Genomic DNA, 15,878 nt, shown 5'->3' on the forward strand with positions numbered 1-15,878 from the left:
ATGTAACAGGCAAATGGTGACCTGGTTTTTACACAGTCACAGTAGTAACAAGATAATAGAACAAAAAAAAAAAAAAAATACAATTAATGCGAAGTATAGGAAAAAGTCCAATATTAAGTACATGCTTAAACAGACCATAAAATACCATACACGCTTGATCAATCAGAAATCTGATTTCAGGAAATTAAGCTGTATTCCAAATCTCGTTTTCCTGATCAATCTGAAGGGGAGTCCTGTCATGAGCAAACATGATCGATCAAAATGGGGAAAAGAAGGAGGCAGACAAGACATCGTTCCTTTGATTTTATTTAGAGTTTTCACTGGCAGGGCTGTAATTAAAACTTCAAACCCAACAACATACTGCGCGCTGGCAAGCCAGAGAATGAGATGGTTACAGTCATTTCAGGGACACCTCACAAGCCCCAGGATCTCAATCCGCCACAGTGAAAGAAGTTCAATCTTGACTTGTCATTCACCAGCGGTTACCCAATGTACAAATCATTCCCACTCACGTACAGAAAGCATAAGGATCTAGATAACAGAACACGGAAAAGGAAACCTCTTTTTTGTTGTTACTTTTTTCCATCAATCGTTCTCATCTTATTTTAACTTCTTTCTTCTATTCTCATAAAGATACTCATAGTGCATTCACACAGCTCCCTGTGCTTGTTTCTGAACCAACACACACACAAAGCATTAAGAATATTAAGTATAAAAACAAAACAAACTTTATAGATACTAAGAAGCTTTGTTTCTTGGGGATAAAAAAAATAATAATAACACACCACAAAATCTGCAGCCCACCCCTGATCTTCTCCACTACTTTCATTTTCATTTTCAATGAGGCAGAGTTAACAATTTGTAGTGAAACTGTAACTTGCCAATGAGCGGTTGTACACGTACAAAGTACAAAGTACTATACTAAACTGAAATGAATCCCATTAACAAGAGGAAGGATTCAGATAAAATCCAAAGGTAAAGATCTGCCGTCAATTAAACTCAGAATGCTTTCGGTATTAGTCTGAGGGGCAATGTTGCCGAAACGCTATTGCCTTCAAATTGCTTGACTAGAAGCTCCATGCCTATCCAGTACATAAACACAGGTCCTGCTAGTGCCAATGATAAATTAATTCTTTCTAGTGCTGCAATTGCATGACAAACTCTTAAATAAAATAAATTTAAAAAAACCTGGTGGGACTGAGAAAACAAATCAATACAGGTTGTTCACTTTTAAATATATAGGAGGGAATACAAAGCTTGGTGGCAGTTGGTTCTGCACTTAGGAATAAAGGTCTGGATGACCCTGGTTCAGTTATTTGCCAGTCGCCTGTCCAACCATATGGGCTGAACAACATGGTTTGCAAAATAAGCATACTGGCCTTCAGAGGGCCTTCCCATGAACCATTCAGATTAACTGTTTGCGACCCTTCTAACCATTAACCTCCAACTCTTTGAACACGTAGAAAGTTCAACTCCTCATTAAGATCAATAGGAAGCAGGAAAACTTTTCACCATGTTTGTTTCGCTCTGGAGAGCCGCCAGTCGAGTGTATTTAGCTCTCTTGGTAATAGACACCATTATGGAGTGACAGCATGTGTGCGGACAAAAAACACAACCCTGCTTTTCTGCAAGGCAGCCAACGGTGAGGTGATGCAGATTACAACACATTTTTGAAAAAGGGAATGTGGAAAGAATTAGGTAATCTGGTAATATTACCTCTAACACCAAATCAAATCTGATGAGTTTGCAGGTCAGTTAGGTCTGTAAAAGCTAAAAACAGATCACTCTCATCTGGACATAAAAGGAGGGCAAAATTAGAAAAATAGCTCAAACTAGCAACAATAATCCAAGCTTGACACTCTAAGCTTAATATCTTTTTGTATCTCAGATCAAAAGACCAATATGAAGGCAACCAAGTGCTGGAAATCATTGGAAGTGGTTGTAAGCATGACAATTACATTGAAGGAGGGGTTGAAAAATCAAGTGCCTTTAATTTCTTCATAAATCAGATTAACAGTTGCGTTTCATCCATAAAAAGTTACGTTTTTTTTCGGGGGGTGGGGGGGGGGGGGTGTAGTTTAGTCAAAAAGTCATTCACACCCACCAAAATTGGATTACCCCCCAAATGCAAGAGCTGACCCTTAGAGACCCCCCCACCCCCCAAAAGAAAAATAAACTGAAGATGAATTTAGGGAAATTCAGTCCGGGATTGAAGAAGCAAGGATTTATACTGAGTAGTGAAATAAATGAGGAAAGTCCACACTAGCCAAGTCCACATAAACCATAAGCAGAGCCCGTTTCAAAATCGTACGGACTGTGTCAAGGGCAGCTGTCAGTTGTTAAGTGGAGTAAACCGTGTGTAAAGTATTGGGTTACGCATAAAGCCCAATAAACATCCAAAGGCAAAGCTACCTGCCATCAACCAGAGAAGACAAAGTCGAGTCAGAGGACAACCCGTCTGGAGTCGGGGGGGTGCCTCACAATCTCATCACCTCTCGCTCAAAGCTTGGTCTTGTACCTGAATCTGAACTCTTACCTGAAGAAACGGAACAAAAATAGAATGGTTTCACTTCCATAAATAGAATTATAACAAAAAAAAAAAAAAAAAAAAAAAAGCTTAATTTGCAATTAAATAACAGCATCATTCCTTATAAGTGTATTTACACAAATCTCCAAATTGAAAACTGCCAAACCGAGAGTGGGGAGTGAAGAGTGGGGGTGGGGGGGCGCGGATCGGTCGGACCTCGGAACAGGTTTGACCAAAGTGCTTCTCCAACATTTCAGGGGAGCAATCCTTAGCCAAACACATCCCGACCGGCAAAGAGTTGGCACCCCCGGGACCGTGTGGGGGGGCTCAGGAACCAGTCCAATGGACATGATCAGAAAGTTCTGTTAAGGGCCTCCTGCTGCGGTGATCAAATAGCACAGTGACATCAATTTAGGACAAGAGAGCCGACATCAGATGCATTTTGTTTCCTCTGCGAGGCAGGAAGGGCAGAAGAGAACGTGCCGGGGGGAGAGGGTGATTTATTATTATTTTATTTTTTGGAGAATTCGAGAGGGAGACCTGGGGTCTTGAAGCCGATCCAAGCACAAGTGACGCAGCTGCCGATCTGAGTCCTCCGCCCTACTGTTCCCATCCCCGACCTGGCCGGGCAGGCACTAACTGCGGGGCAGGCTGCACATCTCGCAGAGCTCGGTGCCGGGCTGGTTCATGAAGGTGCAGTGGCGGCAGGACCACATGGAGGAGGTGGAGGCGGGCGCTGAGGGGCCTCCGATGGCCCCATAGTCATGGAGACCCGTGGGCTGCCCACCCACTGTACCTGTAACGGGACACAGAAATGCTACTCAACATATGCATGGCAAAGGCACAGGACCGTTCTACTAAAATCACTGCGCACACGCGCACACTGACCCATGAGTTTCAGCTTCATAAACACAATACAAGGTGTAGTCGAGGACCCCCTGCCCTGCTGGGTTTTGTTCCAGCTGAGCTCTTAATTATAGAATTGTGCTTTATATTGCATTGTTAGTTCAATTAAGCAATTAAGATTTCAGTTGGAACAAAAACCAGCAGGACAGGGCCTCCTGCAGGACCAGTTTGGGATTCCCTGGTGTAGTGAATAATCATGCGTCCCTTTTTAAACATACACATCGGTTTTGTAGCAAGGAAAGTCAATCTGTTTAAAAAAGTACAGGACAATTACCCCTGATATTAACAAATTAATTACCCAGCTTCTCAGAATCAGACAGGCCATTCCCCAGGCGATGACTAAATGTTTTAACACAGACCCAGACATAATTACACCACTGCAGGGGATGAACTTTTACCCGACAGCCTTCCAGAAGCAGTCCAGCAACACCTCCTCACTGGGAATCAACATTGGCCAATTCAGCGCCTAATCTGTATTTCATTCCAAGGCAAACAGTCACATTTTCCTCCAGTGAGCTGTGACTCTTGGCATTGACCATCCTGCAGTGAAGTCCACTGTCTTTTCACTGCGGACCACAAGGTCCTCACCCAGCCACCTCGACACCACCACCACTTACTGCAGAGCTGCTCGATCGTTGCCCACTGCTCCGATTTCTTCCAGGTCTGTGCCAGCTCCTCATTGGAGGTCTTCACTGCATCTAACAGGAGCCCGATACTGTCCTGTGTGCACAGAGACAAACACATCCTATAGATAACAGATAGCAACACAAAAAAAGATGCTCCTCGATTTAATTTTAAGGATTGTTACCCAGATGAAGAAGGAATTTTTGCAAAACTGAGATTGGACAGACTGAGTGTATTAAACGTAGGAGCACTACAGCTGCGACACACATTTCACCTTTGATGGTAATTGGGCGAATGCTGTGGAAAGTCAGGAGTGGAGGACTTTAGCATGTGTCGTGAGGGAGCAGGGTGACATCATCGGAGAGTGTGATTGGTTTTGTTTATGCACATTAATGTTTTCACTTTGCTCTACAAGACCTCAGCAAACGTTAAAAACATTCGACATGGCTGGCCCAATCATTCTGCCCTCTTCTGAATACGGGTGCCATCTCAGCCTGCTCCCCAGGCCAACACTGTCCTCCAGGCACGCCGGCCGTTCGCCTGGGAGACATTCAGACCAGTTCCCGAGCTCGGATCCTTCCCATGAGCACTGGCGCTAATCAGTTCCAGAGCCTGGGGTTCAGCCAGGGCCCGAAACCCAGTCCAGTTAAAGTCCAGAGAAACTCAACAGGAAAAAATGACGGAACTGATCCAGATTGGCCAGCTGGGAGGAAATCATTCTCAGGCTGTTTATACTGTAGCTTATATTTATCAAAGTCGCCTGGAGGGTTTTCTTTTGTAGAATGCAGGCCGGCTTTGCTAGCTAAACACCACAAACCTCAGATCTTCATGTTAAGTGATCAGGTCTTTACAAGGATACTTGTGTGTAGAATCAAGACGAGCCAAGACTGACAGAATGAAAAATCGTACTCAGGAGGAAGAGGAGATTAAGAACTGAATATATTCAAGGAGGACGTGAGGGAGTATGTGAATGGGTTAGAAAACACAGATGATAGGAAAAACACATGGACCTGTGTGTCCGGCACAGAGTCACACAGAAAGCAGAGAGACCCCGAGCCGAGACCCACCCTCCAGTTCCCCGTCACGACCCCACTATTCTCACCCTGAGGGGCATGACCTCGTTGGTGACCAGGAAGAGCAGGAGATGGAAATCAGACACGATGTTGAGGAACACAGTGGAGGTGCACTGGGAGAGATACGTTGCTAGACTGTGGAAATCCTAAATCCAGAGAGAGGAGAGAAAATCACACCATCAGACACATTCAGAGGAAATATACAAAAATTGAAAAAACTTTCTGGCATTTCAAGATGGAAGTTTGTACTCATTAAAACTCTCTTCCTCCTGTAGACATCCATCGGGCACATGATGGTGTCACTTGTTAAGACAATTTATAGATGTTTAGTTGTGCTCAAATGCAGTAAATATTGTGCAGAACGTCAACCGTGATGTAAAATGTTGAAGTGTGGTATTGATAGCAAGAATATATGGCACACAAAACAAAAACAGAGCAGGATACAAAAATGTCCTCTCTACTGTTGCAGACCCACCTGTGTCTCTCCTAGCACGTCACGGTTCTCGATCGGGAAGCGGTGCGTCGATGTGAATGTGTAAACTGGGTCCTTAGGGAAGGTGGTGGTGATCTTTAAGGGAACACAGTGTAAGACAGTAACTCCTCTGCTCACACATTAAGTACAATAAAGAAATCTTACTATAGCAAACAACCCTGTGATGCACAAACCATACCATGTAAACGCAATATGTGTGTGATATTTAAACTGAACCTTTTGTGGTTAGATCTGCAGCAAAAACTGCAGTTTTAAAATGATCTCATATTCCTGTTGTTCCGTCTCCCATCTGTTAATTTTCTTAGGCACCTCCATAAATAACTCAAGTTGGGATGCTGATTTATGCTGGCCTGGCCGTCTGCTATTCCTTGGATGCCAAATTCCACAGGGAGTTTATCTTTCCCTTTCATTAAAAGTTTCAAAATCTGCTTAAGATCTGATCAAAAATGATCGAGTAATCCTTGCAGGACCTCAACATATTCTGCGGATTTAAATGTGTCCCTTTATAATTAGAACAGGCATGTGCATTCAGAGAAAAATCTCAGTTTAACTTTTCTATTTTGTGTTGCATTCACAAAGAAGGGAAATTCATCATAATCTGGAGCTTCTGAAAGTTTGTTGCTGTGAGGTTTCATTAATTTGTTTTGCTTAACTCCCTCACTTGTGCATCAAGCATTCTACTATACACAACGTTTAATGCAACAGGTTGCTGAATGCCTTTTCTGTAGTGATGCAGTAACCCCTTGCATTGTGAATTTGTAGCACATTGATTTAACTCAGTCGTGTTGTGGTAGCCCTTCAAACTCAGAAGCTATAACCTTGTAACCCTCAGGGAACACACAGTGAGTGCGTCAGAGGAGAATCTCTGGATTTTATAACTTGGATTGTTTTGGAAAGATTAAAATTATGTCATAAACAGACATAAGAGAAGTCTGGAGCAGCTCCATCAGGAACATTTTCAGCTAAACGAGTAGAAGAGCTGCTGTTTCAGGAATCTGACAGTGCCGAGGATGTTGTCATCAGACCAGAAGCATCCACCAAAGAGATGACCCTCAGTTGGATTCTTAAGTAGATTACTTTCATAATAATCTATGAATCATGAAATATATACAGACTTCTCTTTTTTGATAAGTGAACCTCTCCATGCAGAGTTGAAAGGGTTAACCGTGTTCTCTTGTTCTAGAACATTACATTCACACTTTGATGTATTCCATCTCTTGCAATATTCCTAAACATGCCGTTGCCTGGTTACATAATTGACTGAAACACTGCAACGCCTGAACCTCACTAGAAGAGATCAAAGCAGCCGACCAATAGCCAGTTTTGATACTCACATCGATGATCAGGTACTCCACAGGTAACGGCCGTGCTAAATACGTAATGTCGTTGCCAAATTTATCTTTGTCCTGTTGAGGAAAGAAAGCAACAGAATTTTGAACCCAACCACATTTGCATATGGAACAGTACAAATGCAATAACAAAAGCAGAAGTTACACAAAGGGAAAAAAACAGCAGCTTGGAGGAAACTATGAAAATAAACCTAGCAAAAAGCCTGGATCACTGTTTTTGATTTTTACAGCCAAGGGAAATTAAATGTTTTGGCCCCTCAGCTGCAATTAGCTCACTTCTCACTGCGAATAATTTCTCAAACCCGTATTGCACACCCACACACCCCCTAATTAGTCTTCATTAGATCAGCTTATCTGCACCTTGAAACAAACTGATCAGACTTGGATAACTATTTAGATTTTTACTCCCATATAAAAGGCTAATTACAGTAGTCGTGATCCAAAACATGTTGCAATTTACGGCTGGCAAAGCCCCAGAATTTGCTGGCCCTGGTTCCTGATTGGCTCAGGCAACAAAGATCCAGGCTGGCTCTGCCCCCAGAGGCCACCCTAGACTCTAGAGAAAGACTTCCCACCAGGAAAGTGACACTTTGCTTAATTCTAAAGTTCTTGAGATCTACATAGCTTTTTAATATTCACAGTTACATTACTGTGGCATTCTAACATAGATTTACAATGGAGGGAGGGAGGGACAAAATAAATGGGCCTACGTTTGTGAATTAGGGTTTGAGTTAGGATTATGCTCATGGTTCAGAGCATATTTGTGAGGCACTACTTTAAAAATAAATCAATCTTAGAAAGAAAGTGCATTATGTCTCTATAACAATGTCAAACTTTATTTAATTTAATAAAACATGCAAAATAATAATAATTTAGCCCTCACTCAGGGCTGGGTGCCACATGTGTCATAAGAAGACAGCACCCTGTGTATGTGTGTGCGTGCGTGCATGCGTGTGCGCAGAGCCCCGTTCCCCAGCCGGTACCTTGTAGAAGACGTCCGGTACGTACTGCTCGGTGCTGGACTCCTTGGCGTAGCCCAGCTCTGGGGCGTCGCGGCACGGCAAGAGACACTCGTCTCGTACCAACGCCATGCACTGATTGGACACCTGGTACCCCTCAAAGTGGACTTGGTTATCAGGGCCACCTGCAGGGAAACCGAGAGAGAGAGGAGAGAGATTCATAGAAACAGCTATTGGACACAGAGATGAAGGGGTTGACTACATGTTTGTGGGGGTTAGATCTTCACATCTGTATTAATGATGACTACTGTGCCAAGTCATGGTTACATACAGTGAAGTTCAGTGCCTTTAACTGGCTGTAAGACCAAGCTTGCCCGCATCCTGACACTGCATCCTCAGGCAAGCAGTCAGGAAGATGCCTGCATACCATCAAGTGTGACAAAGGACTTGCTCAGAGTTAAATAATGAACAGCTCAAGGTTCGGTGTACACAGAGACCCTAATTGAACCAGTCTCCCAAATCGTACCTGTTGCCAGCACGGTGACATACTTGGAGCCGAAATGGCCGTCGGGAGAAAGGCGGCAGGAGTTCGGGTGTCTGTTCTGGAAATCTCCGGCCGTGATGCACTCCTCCGCACTCAGGAAATAGGAGTCCTACAATTCAAGGGCCACAACTTAATAGCACTCACACACCAAGAGACATAAGCCTTAGTACATCACACATTGCTCTCTGGGTTATATAAAGGTTATACTAGAGTAACTATACCCATCTGGGTATTGGTGAACATGAGTTGAGCGGTTTTAAGCTTGCATCTTGAAATCTAATGCTCAAACAGTTTATCTAGTCACTGTTCTGTCAAAATCAGCACTTCCAATTATGAAACGAGAGAAACTTCCTAGACTTTAGGTTGTCAAAAGAAACTTAAGTATACCAATATATTCAAACTCCGACGGTTGAAAATCAGAGACATCTGGATTGTGAGCCAAGCCATAATAAAACAGATCGGTGTCCTCCAGAAACACATTACTTATACATTGTCTGTACCGTCTTCAAAACCAGAGTTAAATAGATTCTGCTGTCCTACAATCCTCACCTTGTGTCTGCCGTACCGGACAGTACCTATTCTGGTGTCCTCGGACATTAAGTCTGTGAATATCCACCCCACCTGAAACAAGGGTCAGAAAGGGAGAACAGCCATCAAGTTCAGGCACTCCCCTAATTAGATTTCACAATTAAAATACCTAGCTCTGGGGGACTAGATTTTGTTTCCCATACCCTGGAATTACATATTCTGTTGTCATGAGCAACTAGAAAGCTTTACATGTATATTATCACCACCTTCTTATATTAAAACAGAGTATATTGTCCTTAAAGCTGGTGGCGTATGGAGACAATTAAGAAACATTTACCTCAAGCCACTTCTATTTAAAAATAAATCACAACTAACCCAAAACACACACAAAACCAAATCAGCATCAGCAAGTCACCCTACCACTGTAACGTTAACAGATTCCCAAAAGGGTTGAAAAAACACATCCACTATGTCTCGATAGCATATGGAAGCCATTCATCAACTGATGCTAAGGAATTCCTTGCATGCCCTTCAGTGATAACTTCCAAATGGGATTCCAGCACATTAGGCTCTTTCCTAAAGGGAGAACGTGCCAGATGCCGCCAGGTACGGGACCTGGGATGGAATCTAATGTATGAGAGACTTCCTGGAGGACTCCTCTGGCTTTATTCAAAGAAAGTATGCACGGACGTACCTTACAAAGGCCCAGTTTAGCGGCAATCTCTTCCACCGTGGCAGCTTTCGGGTCATCCAGCAGTTCTAGGCTGTTCTGAGTACCGATCTGAAAGCAGGCAAACACCCCATCATCATTCAAGAGCCATACCTGAAACAACTACTTACACTGATGGAGGAAAAAAAAAGTCAATTGCTAACACACTGAGCACAATAATTAAGATGATTATCACTTCATTACACTCACATGTAAGTCTGTTAAAGATTTATTTGTATACAACAACATTAGAGAACCATTTAATCCCGTGACTGAAAACAATCTGGGCATAACCCAAGGTGGCTGCTGGGACCGTTTAGCCGTGGTCTAATGACACCCACGCCCAAGTGGAGACACTGCCCCCTTGAGGAAGACTCTGCACAGTGCGCCCATTTAACACAAAAATAAAATTACCAATGAATAAAAGAAGGGATTTAAATGAGACATCACCGACAGTTACAGGACAATTCCTGTGCGTCAAACAGTAAAATCATTAACCTAACATCGAAATCATAATAACAGAATTGTAAATATGATACAGCTGGTCTTTCACAGGATGTAGACCTTGTTTTGAAGTGTATTATGGGGTGAGTAGACCGGAGGGGGTTGACAGGGCTGGGACACAGATACAGGCCATCTCTCTCTCTCTCTACCGGTGTCATGCTCACCTGTGGGGGCTCATAGATGGCAGCCACCTCGGCTCGAATGCCCAGCGGGATGTCTTTGTGCTCGGTGTAGCGCCCGTAGAGATAGCCCATCCGCTGGTTGCCCGTCTTCCTCCAGAAGTCCAGGAAGCGGTCTGCGATGGTGTGATTCTCAAACATGATGTTATCCACATGTCTGTATTTCTGAGAGAGAACACAAGAATATCCTTCCTCAGGGCTGCTGGGATAAGGGCATGGGTTCGGTTTAGATTCCTGCTTTTCAAAATCAACTGGTGAATATTCTCTCGCCATTGCCTGGCTATGCGGGAGCACAGGACTGAAATGTGAATACCGTAACTGTTTATAAGGTTTATTCCGCTATAGAACTAAAAATGCTCAAGCAAGACCTAATGAAAAACTGCTCCTCTCTCACAGATATGACCATAAATAAAAAGAACATTCAGCACTTAATTTGTCCCATTTTACATGGGTTCAATATTCAGTTAAACAGCCTTGTTAAAAGGACAGAACAGCGGGAAACAAAGCAGCAGCATCACAACACTACATAGAGTGTAACTGGCCACTGGAGGTCATACCTGTCTGTTTAGTGTGATGGCACTGGGCTGACATTTGGTACAGATGCCCTCCGGCCAGGGCGGATGCCCCTCACAGCCTGATTTAATCTTACAGCTGATGTTCTCCAAGGCCGCGAATTTCCCTCTGAGAAAGAAGAGGCATAAACATGACTCCAGCAGGCGGGTACTGTAGATCTCAAAGCCTTCTATATAGGAAGCCAAAGAGCATCAAGATACCAAAGCCTAGGAAGACTTGAAGGTGCAACGATACCTTTTTATTCACAATATCACAATCGCAGCATGTCAGTTTATCTTTTTGTTAGTTTTGTCACATTGGTACATTTTTTTTTCTTTCAGCCACTCACTTGTCGGCGCCTCCGGTGAGCTTGCGAATGTAGGCGTGGAATGACATGTGTTTGACTGGGGGGTCGAGGTGGTTCAGGTAATCCTCATCAAAGGGCTGTCAAAAAAATAAAATAAAGCCACAAGTAACACAAGAAGATCTTTATAACTGTCCGAATCCAGTCGTGTCTTGGGAGTCAGAGAGCTCAAGAGTATACGCATTTGAAGATGAGATAAGCTGCACACAGTAAAAACAAAATACAATTTAAAACTCACCTCTAAGGGGACACAGTGCACACACTTCCCCATGACCCCATGCCGACACCTAAATAAAGCGGAGAAAAGCAGGAGGGGTAAAATCCAGCAGTGCTTGATGTAAAAGAATGAAAGACCGCTCATCTAGAGACTTTTGGAGAGAGAGAGGAAAATAAAGAAACCCTGTTTTTGTAGCTTGGTCACATGATTGACTGTTAGCTACCCCTGCCTTTTTTCCAACAAGTGCTTAAAGGTGATCATGGAAATGTCAAGAGAAGCTGACATTTAACATTGGCAGACTATCAAAAATGAATTAGATTCTCTCCAAGGTATAAAGATGGATCGTTTACATGGCAAAGGTGCAATCAGTGCTTACAACTGGGGATCTCGGTTTCTGTAGATCTTGCCATCCTGCTTGGCCAGGTACTGGTCGATCTCATCTTCCACGACTTGCGGACCACTCTGACCTCGTGACAGCGATGATGAGGATGATGATGATGAAGATGATGATGATGATGCCAGAGGAGCCACCACATCCATAACTTCACCAGAGGGTCCAGGGACTCCGGAGGGGAACAGATACAGCATGTCTCCATGCCTGCAGGGCAATAACGCACAGGCGTGACTCAGAGATCAGTGGTGGAGAACTACCATTATCGGCTAAGTATGTCCATAAAGATTTACATTTTAGTAAAAACAAATCAAAAGCTTAAGCGTAGGACCACTCATTGTAAAGAGGGCAGGAAATATAAATCAGTGTGACAAGTATTAATCTCCTCATGTTAATGAATATCAGGTGTCTTACATTTCTACAGAGAAAAACATTTATGCAGAGTACAAACATAGTATTGACTGCATTTCTCAGAAATATTTCTTAAAAAAACGATTAAGAATTAAAATTGACAGACAATTTCCTGTGGGTCAGCAGCTCATTACATAGTCTCATAATGTTTTGATATGAAGTCAATTACTGTCTGAGGTAATACTCACTTGATCTTGAGGAGACTGAGTGATTTGTTCTGGGAGACAATCTCTCCAGTCTTGTTTCTGTTCAGGTAAATGGAGAAGCCGTTGGTACTGAAGCCAAACTCCTTGGCGACCTGGAGGGAAGCAGCACACAGATCAGAGTACAGCACCATGAGGAAAGATCAAGTCAATTCAGTATGGCATCAGTATGCAATGGCTTCCAAGCTGCCTCCTCTCTGCATGTTAAACTTCTGCACTGGATGTAAATCTGACATGCAGGATGCTTCTTCACTAGAGATAATATCATATTATGTCATTGGGAGCAAAAGTAGGTTGCACTGCTTGGATTGTGTGTTCTGCAGCAATACTTAATAAGAGACAGGATGATAAAGATTGATAAAGCTTATATTCAATCAAATGGACCAATTTCTTCAGCTAAATACCTGGAATGGTACTTTTTGCAGACAAGTTCCTGGCAGCATGCCATCAGCAGGCAGCTGCACTGCGCTCAAATCAACATCGAGTCTTTGTATGCATTTCAACCGAACTCTGGATTACAAAGCTTTCTTGGCACAAACCAGGGAGCATACCTTGATTACTTCCCATGAACCTGGTGTCATTAGAAACTAATTCCCCATATTATATTTCAGCAGCATCCCCAAAAGCAATCGGCATCGGAGTGGACTGTTGTATGTAATTGCAGGATAACTGTCTTTGCACTGAGACACTGAACAAATGGATATTAAATATTCTGCAAAAAGATTAAGCACCTCTTGTTTTTGTCCTATTCTGTTTCATTTTTTGAGATCAGGTGGCCCCATCAGATAAATGAAAGAAAGACAAGAGTCCCAGAGCTACGTTAAGTAGATGTGTTACTGTAACTCATAAGAGCTTTCATAGAAACACTTAATCATATGAAATTAAACATTATGTAGTCGAAAATGTACATCTACATATGGATTGAGAGCATTAAAGCTTAATGCTGTGCTCTAGCCTATCTTACTCTTACACTGGGAACTGCAAACTTTTTTTTTCATCCAAGAATGAGATTAATCTGAATACCACCAAGGAACTGCAGAGGTTGAAATCATTTCCCAGACTAAAACAGGAGTTCCTAACTGGGTTTAAACAGTGATCTAATCTACACCATTAAAGAGAACTGGGAAATGTACTCTCTTTAAATGCAGCAAGATCTAGCAAAATTGTGAGTTTAGTCAGCAATAAATGTTAAAATCTTCCATTTCTACCCCCACAATTCAAATTTTTAGGAAAGTAAATAAGTGAAATCTACAAAACCAGTTAAAAAACATTTTTTTGGTGTGCCCTCTCTCCTCCCCTCCCAAAAAAGAAATGTATTTATATTGGATCTGCACTACAGGGCTGCACTGTGGAACTGTCATATTTTATGTCTCTGTACAGTTTAGAAGTAAATGGCAGCAAAAAACTGTATCCATTGCAGAGCTATGTTCTACTTTCTGCAGAGCTTATAAATAAATTAACACGTGGTGCAGTGCATTCCTGAGCCTTGAGGGAAAGCGATTCCTTCTTTGCTTTTTTTGTGGCATGATGACAAAAAAATGCAGTAAAGAATGATTTTCAGCAAGGTATGGTAATATTTGAAATAGACTTCTTGTTATTTATTTCTAGGGTTTGGTTGCCTCAGGATGACTATTTTGTTGTGCAGTGTCTGCAGTTCATTAAAGACACTAACATAACAAATACACTTCCCTTTCCATTGAACGATCTCCCAAACCATCGATCAAACAATTCCACGTTGCCATGCAGCTTTCAAGATGACAGCAGCAACAGATTACAACCGAAGATCGATTTTGAAAATAATTGAGTAACAGGATTGGTGTACCTTCTTTAAAAACAGTGCAGCCGTTTCTCGCTTAGTTGCAAATATTTTTTTCATCCCATCAGGGGACTGTACTCGAATGACCTGTAAAAAAAGTCAGAGAAATCATGATCATGAACATTAGACTGCAGGTGATGACATTAGTATATTGCTGAGATGAATATTGAGTATGTGAATGCCAAAAGGAAAATCTTCCAATAAAGTCATCCACCAAAACACTGGAATATTATTATAGAAACTAACCATAAACGAATTTGTATTTCTGACTTAATTAGTGACTACATGTATTTGCAGGCGAGTTTGCAGCATTGTCCCTGTGGTGGAAAGGGGGGTAGTTAGAAATATCCATAAATATATAGAGATGCATTTACAATTAGAATTGGCAGGTTTTATATATGTTTCAGGTACACAAACTTGTTAAAGTAAACGTTTAGCTGAAGCCAGCCGGGCAGTGACTTAGCAAAAAAAAAAAAAAGCAATGGGGGAGGGGGTATCTGGTGGCTGTCCTCCATCTTTCAGAGGATTCATACAGTTGTAAACACTGGCCGTCATTCTATCATTGCGCGATTGGGGTGACACTAACACTGCATTTAAAGGAGCATTTTTTCATTCGGGTTTATTAAAATATTATCTTGTCACGGTATCTAATCGTGTCATTTTAAAACGATCACACAGTAACAAAACACACACATCTACAAAGTTTACAACCAGGGCAATGCGTATCGTTATGGATAAACTGAACAGCAGATACAAAGTTACGCGGATTAGTTTGATTGACACGTCAAAGATCACCGAACGCTCCATCACTAGTTTGCACCCAAAATGAAGGATGAGGGTGTCGGAAAAAACACATCCAAAGAGGGATTTATTGATTTAGATCTTAAATGTGTTTAAAAAAACGGCATTTGCTGATACAAACACAAATCCACCAATGCTCCTTCATTGGGGAATAGTTTTGATAAATGCCAAGTTTATTAACAATAATATGCCGTTTATTTGCCACCCACGTCATCCGGACACCCGGCCTGTCCCCGGGATGAACTCGGGTCTCTCTCCGGGAGGCGGAGGGGTTGTTGTTGTGGCCGGGTTTGGTCTCCGGCTCCTCGGAGGCCCGGAGCGGTTCCTGCTAATTCTGCTGCCTCATCACTCCGGACAGTCCCTCCGTCCCGCAGAACTCCCCGCCCGGCCCCTCGCTCCGGTACTTACGATGCTCTCGGCCATGCTTCCCGGATCCACTCTCCCTCCCGATGTGCGTTATCTCGATCAACTACCACCCGCAGGATTTTCGTCTGTTATTTTTGCAATTGTCGGAGTCACCGAAACTCCATCCCACAGCTCAGGCACCGGGTGTCACACGCTAACACGTCCGACAGGGCTCGCCGCCAATAGCCGAGCTGGCTGCAACATGGGAGAGGGACGCACGGTTCCGGGATGACGTTGGTTCCGCCCCTTCAAACACTGCGATAAAGCGCAACGTTGAAAGTTATATATATATACAATTTTAACAATCATGCATTGTTCTACTT

At 42.8% G+C, this 15,878-nt stretch overlaps 1 protein-coding gene across 1 annotated transcript; it reads right to left on the minus strand.

Moving 5' to 3' along the window:
* Positions 1-290: 290 nt before the first annotated feature.
* On the minus strand, positions 291-15,747 carry nploc4 (NPL4 homolog, ubiquitin recognition factor). The gene is made up of 17 exons (XM_066704400.1): positions 15,559-15,747; positions 14,356-14,436; positions 12,519-12,628; positions 11,905-12,126; positions 11,550-11,598; positions 11,297-11,391; positions 10,953-11,076; positions 10,381-10,560; positions 9,698-9,784; positions 9,025-9,096; positions 8,458-8,584; positions 7,956-8,116; positions 6,958-7,029; positions 5,606-5,698; positions 5,160-5,276; positions 4,051-4,153; positions 291-3,323 (listed from the first exon to the last, which is right to left on the minus strand). The coding sequence occupies exons 1-17, from the start codon at positions 15,571-15,573 to the stop codon at positions 3,163-3,165; spliced, it is 1,869 nt and encodes a 622-aa protein (XP_066560497.1). The 5' UTR covers positions 15,574-15,747; the 3' UTR covers positions 291-3,162.
* Positions 15,748-15,878: the final 131 nt, after the last annotated feature.

Source organism: Amia ocellicauda, chromosome 5 (genome assembly GCF_036373705.1).
Source record: "Amia ocellicauda isolate fAmiCal2 chromosome 5, fAmiCal2.hap1, whole genome shotgun sequence".
NCBI lineage: Eukaryota > Metazoa > Chordata > Actinopteri > Amiiformes > Amiidae > Amia > Amia ocellicauda.

Coding starts and splice junctions, on each gene's coding strand:
- nploc4 (XM_066704400.1), bottom strand. Junction 11,077..11,296: donor CTCACCGGAGGCGCCGACAA/GTGAGTGGCTGA, acceptor CTTCTTTCTCAG/AGGGAAATTCGCGGCCTTGG. Junction 9,785..10,380: donor CCATCTATGAGCCCCCACAG/GTGAGCATGACA, acceptor GCCTGCTTTCAG/ATCGGTACTCAGAACAGCCT.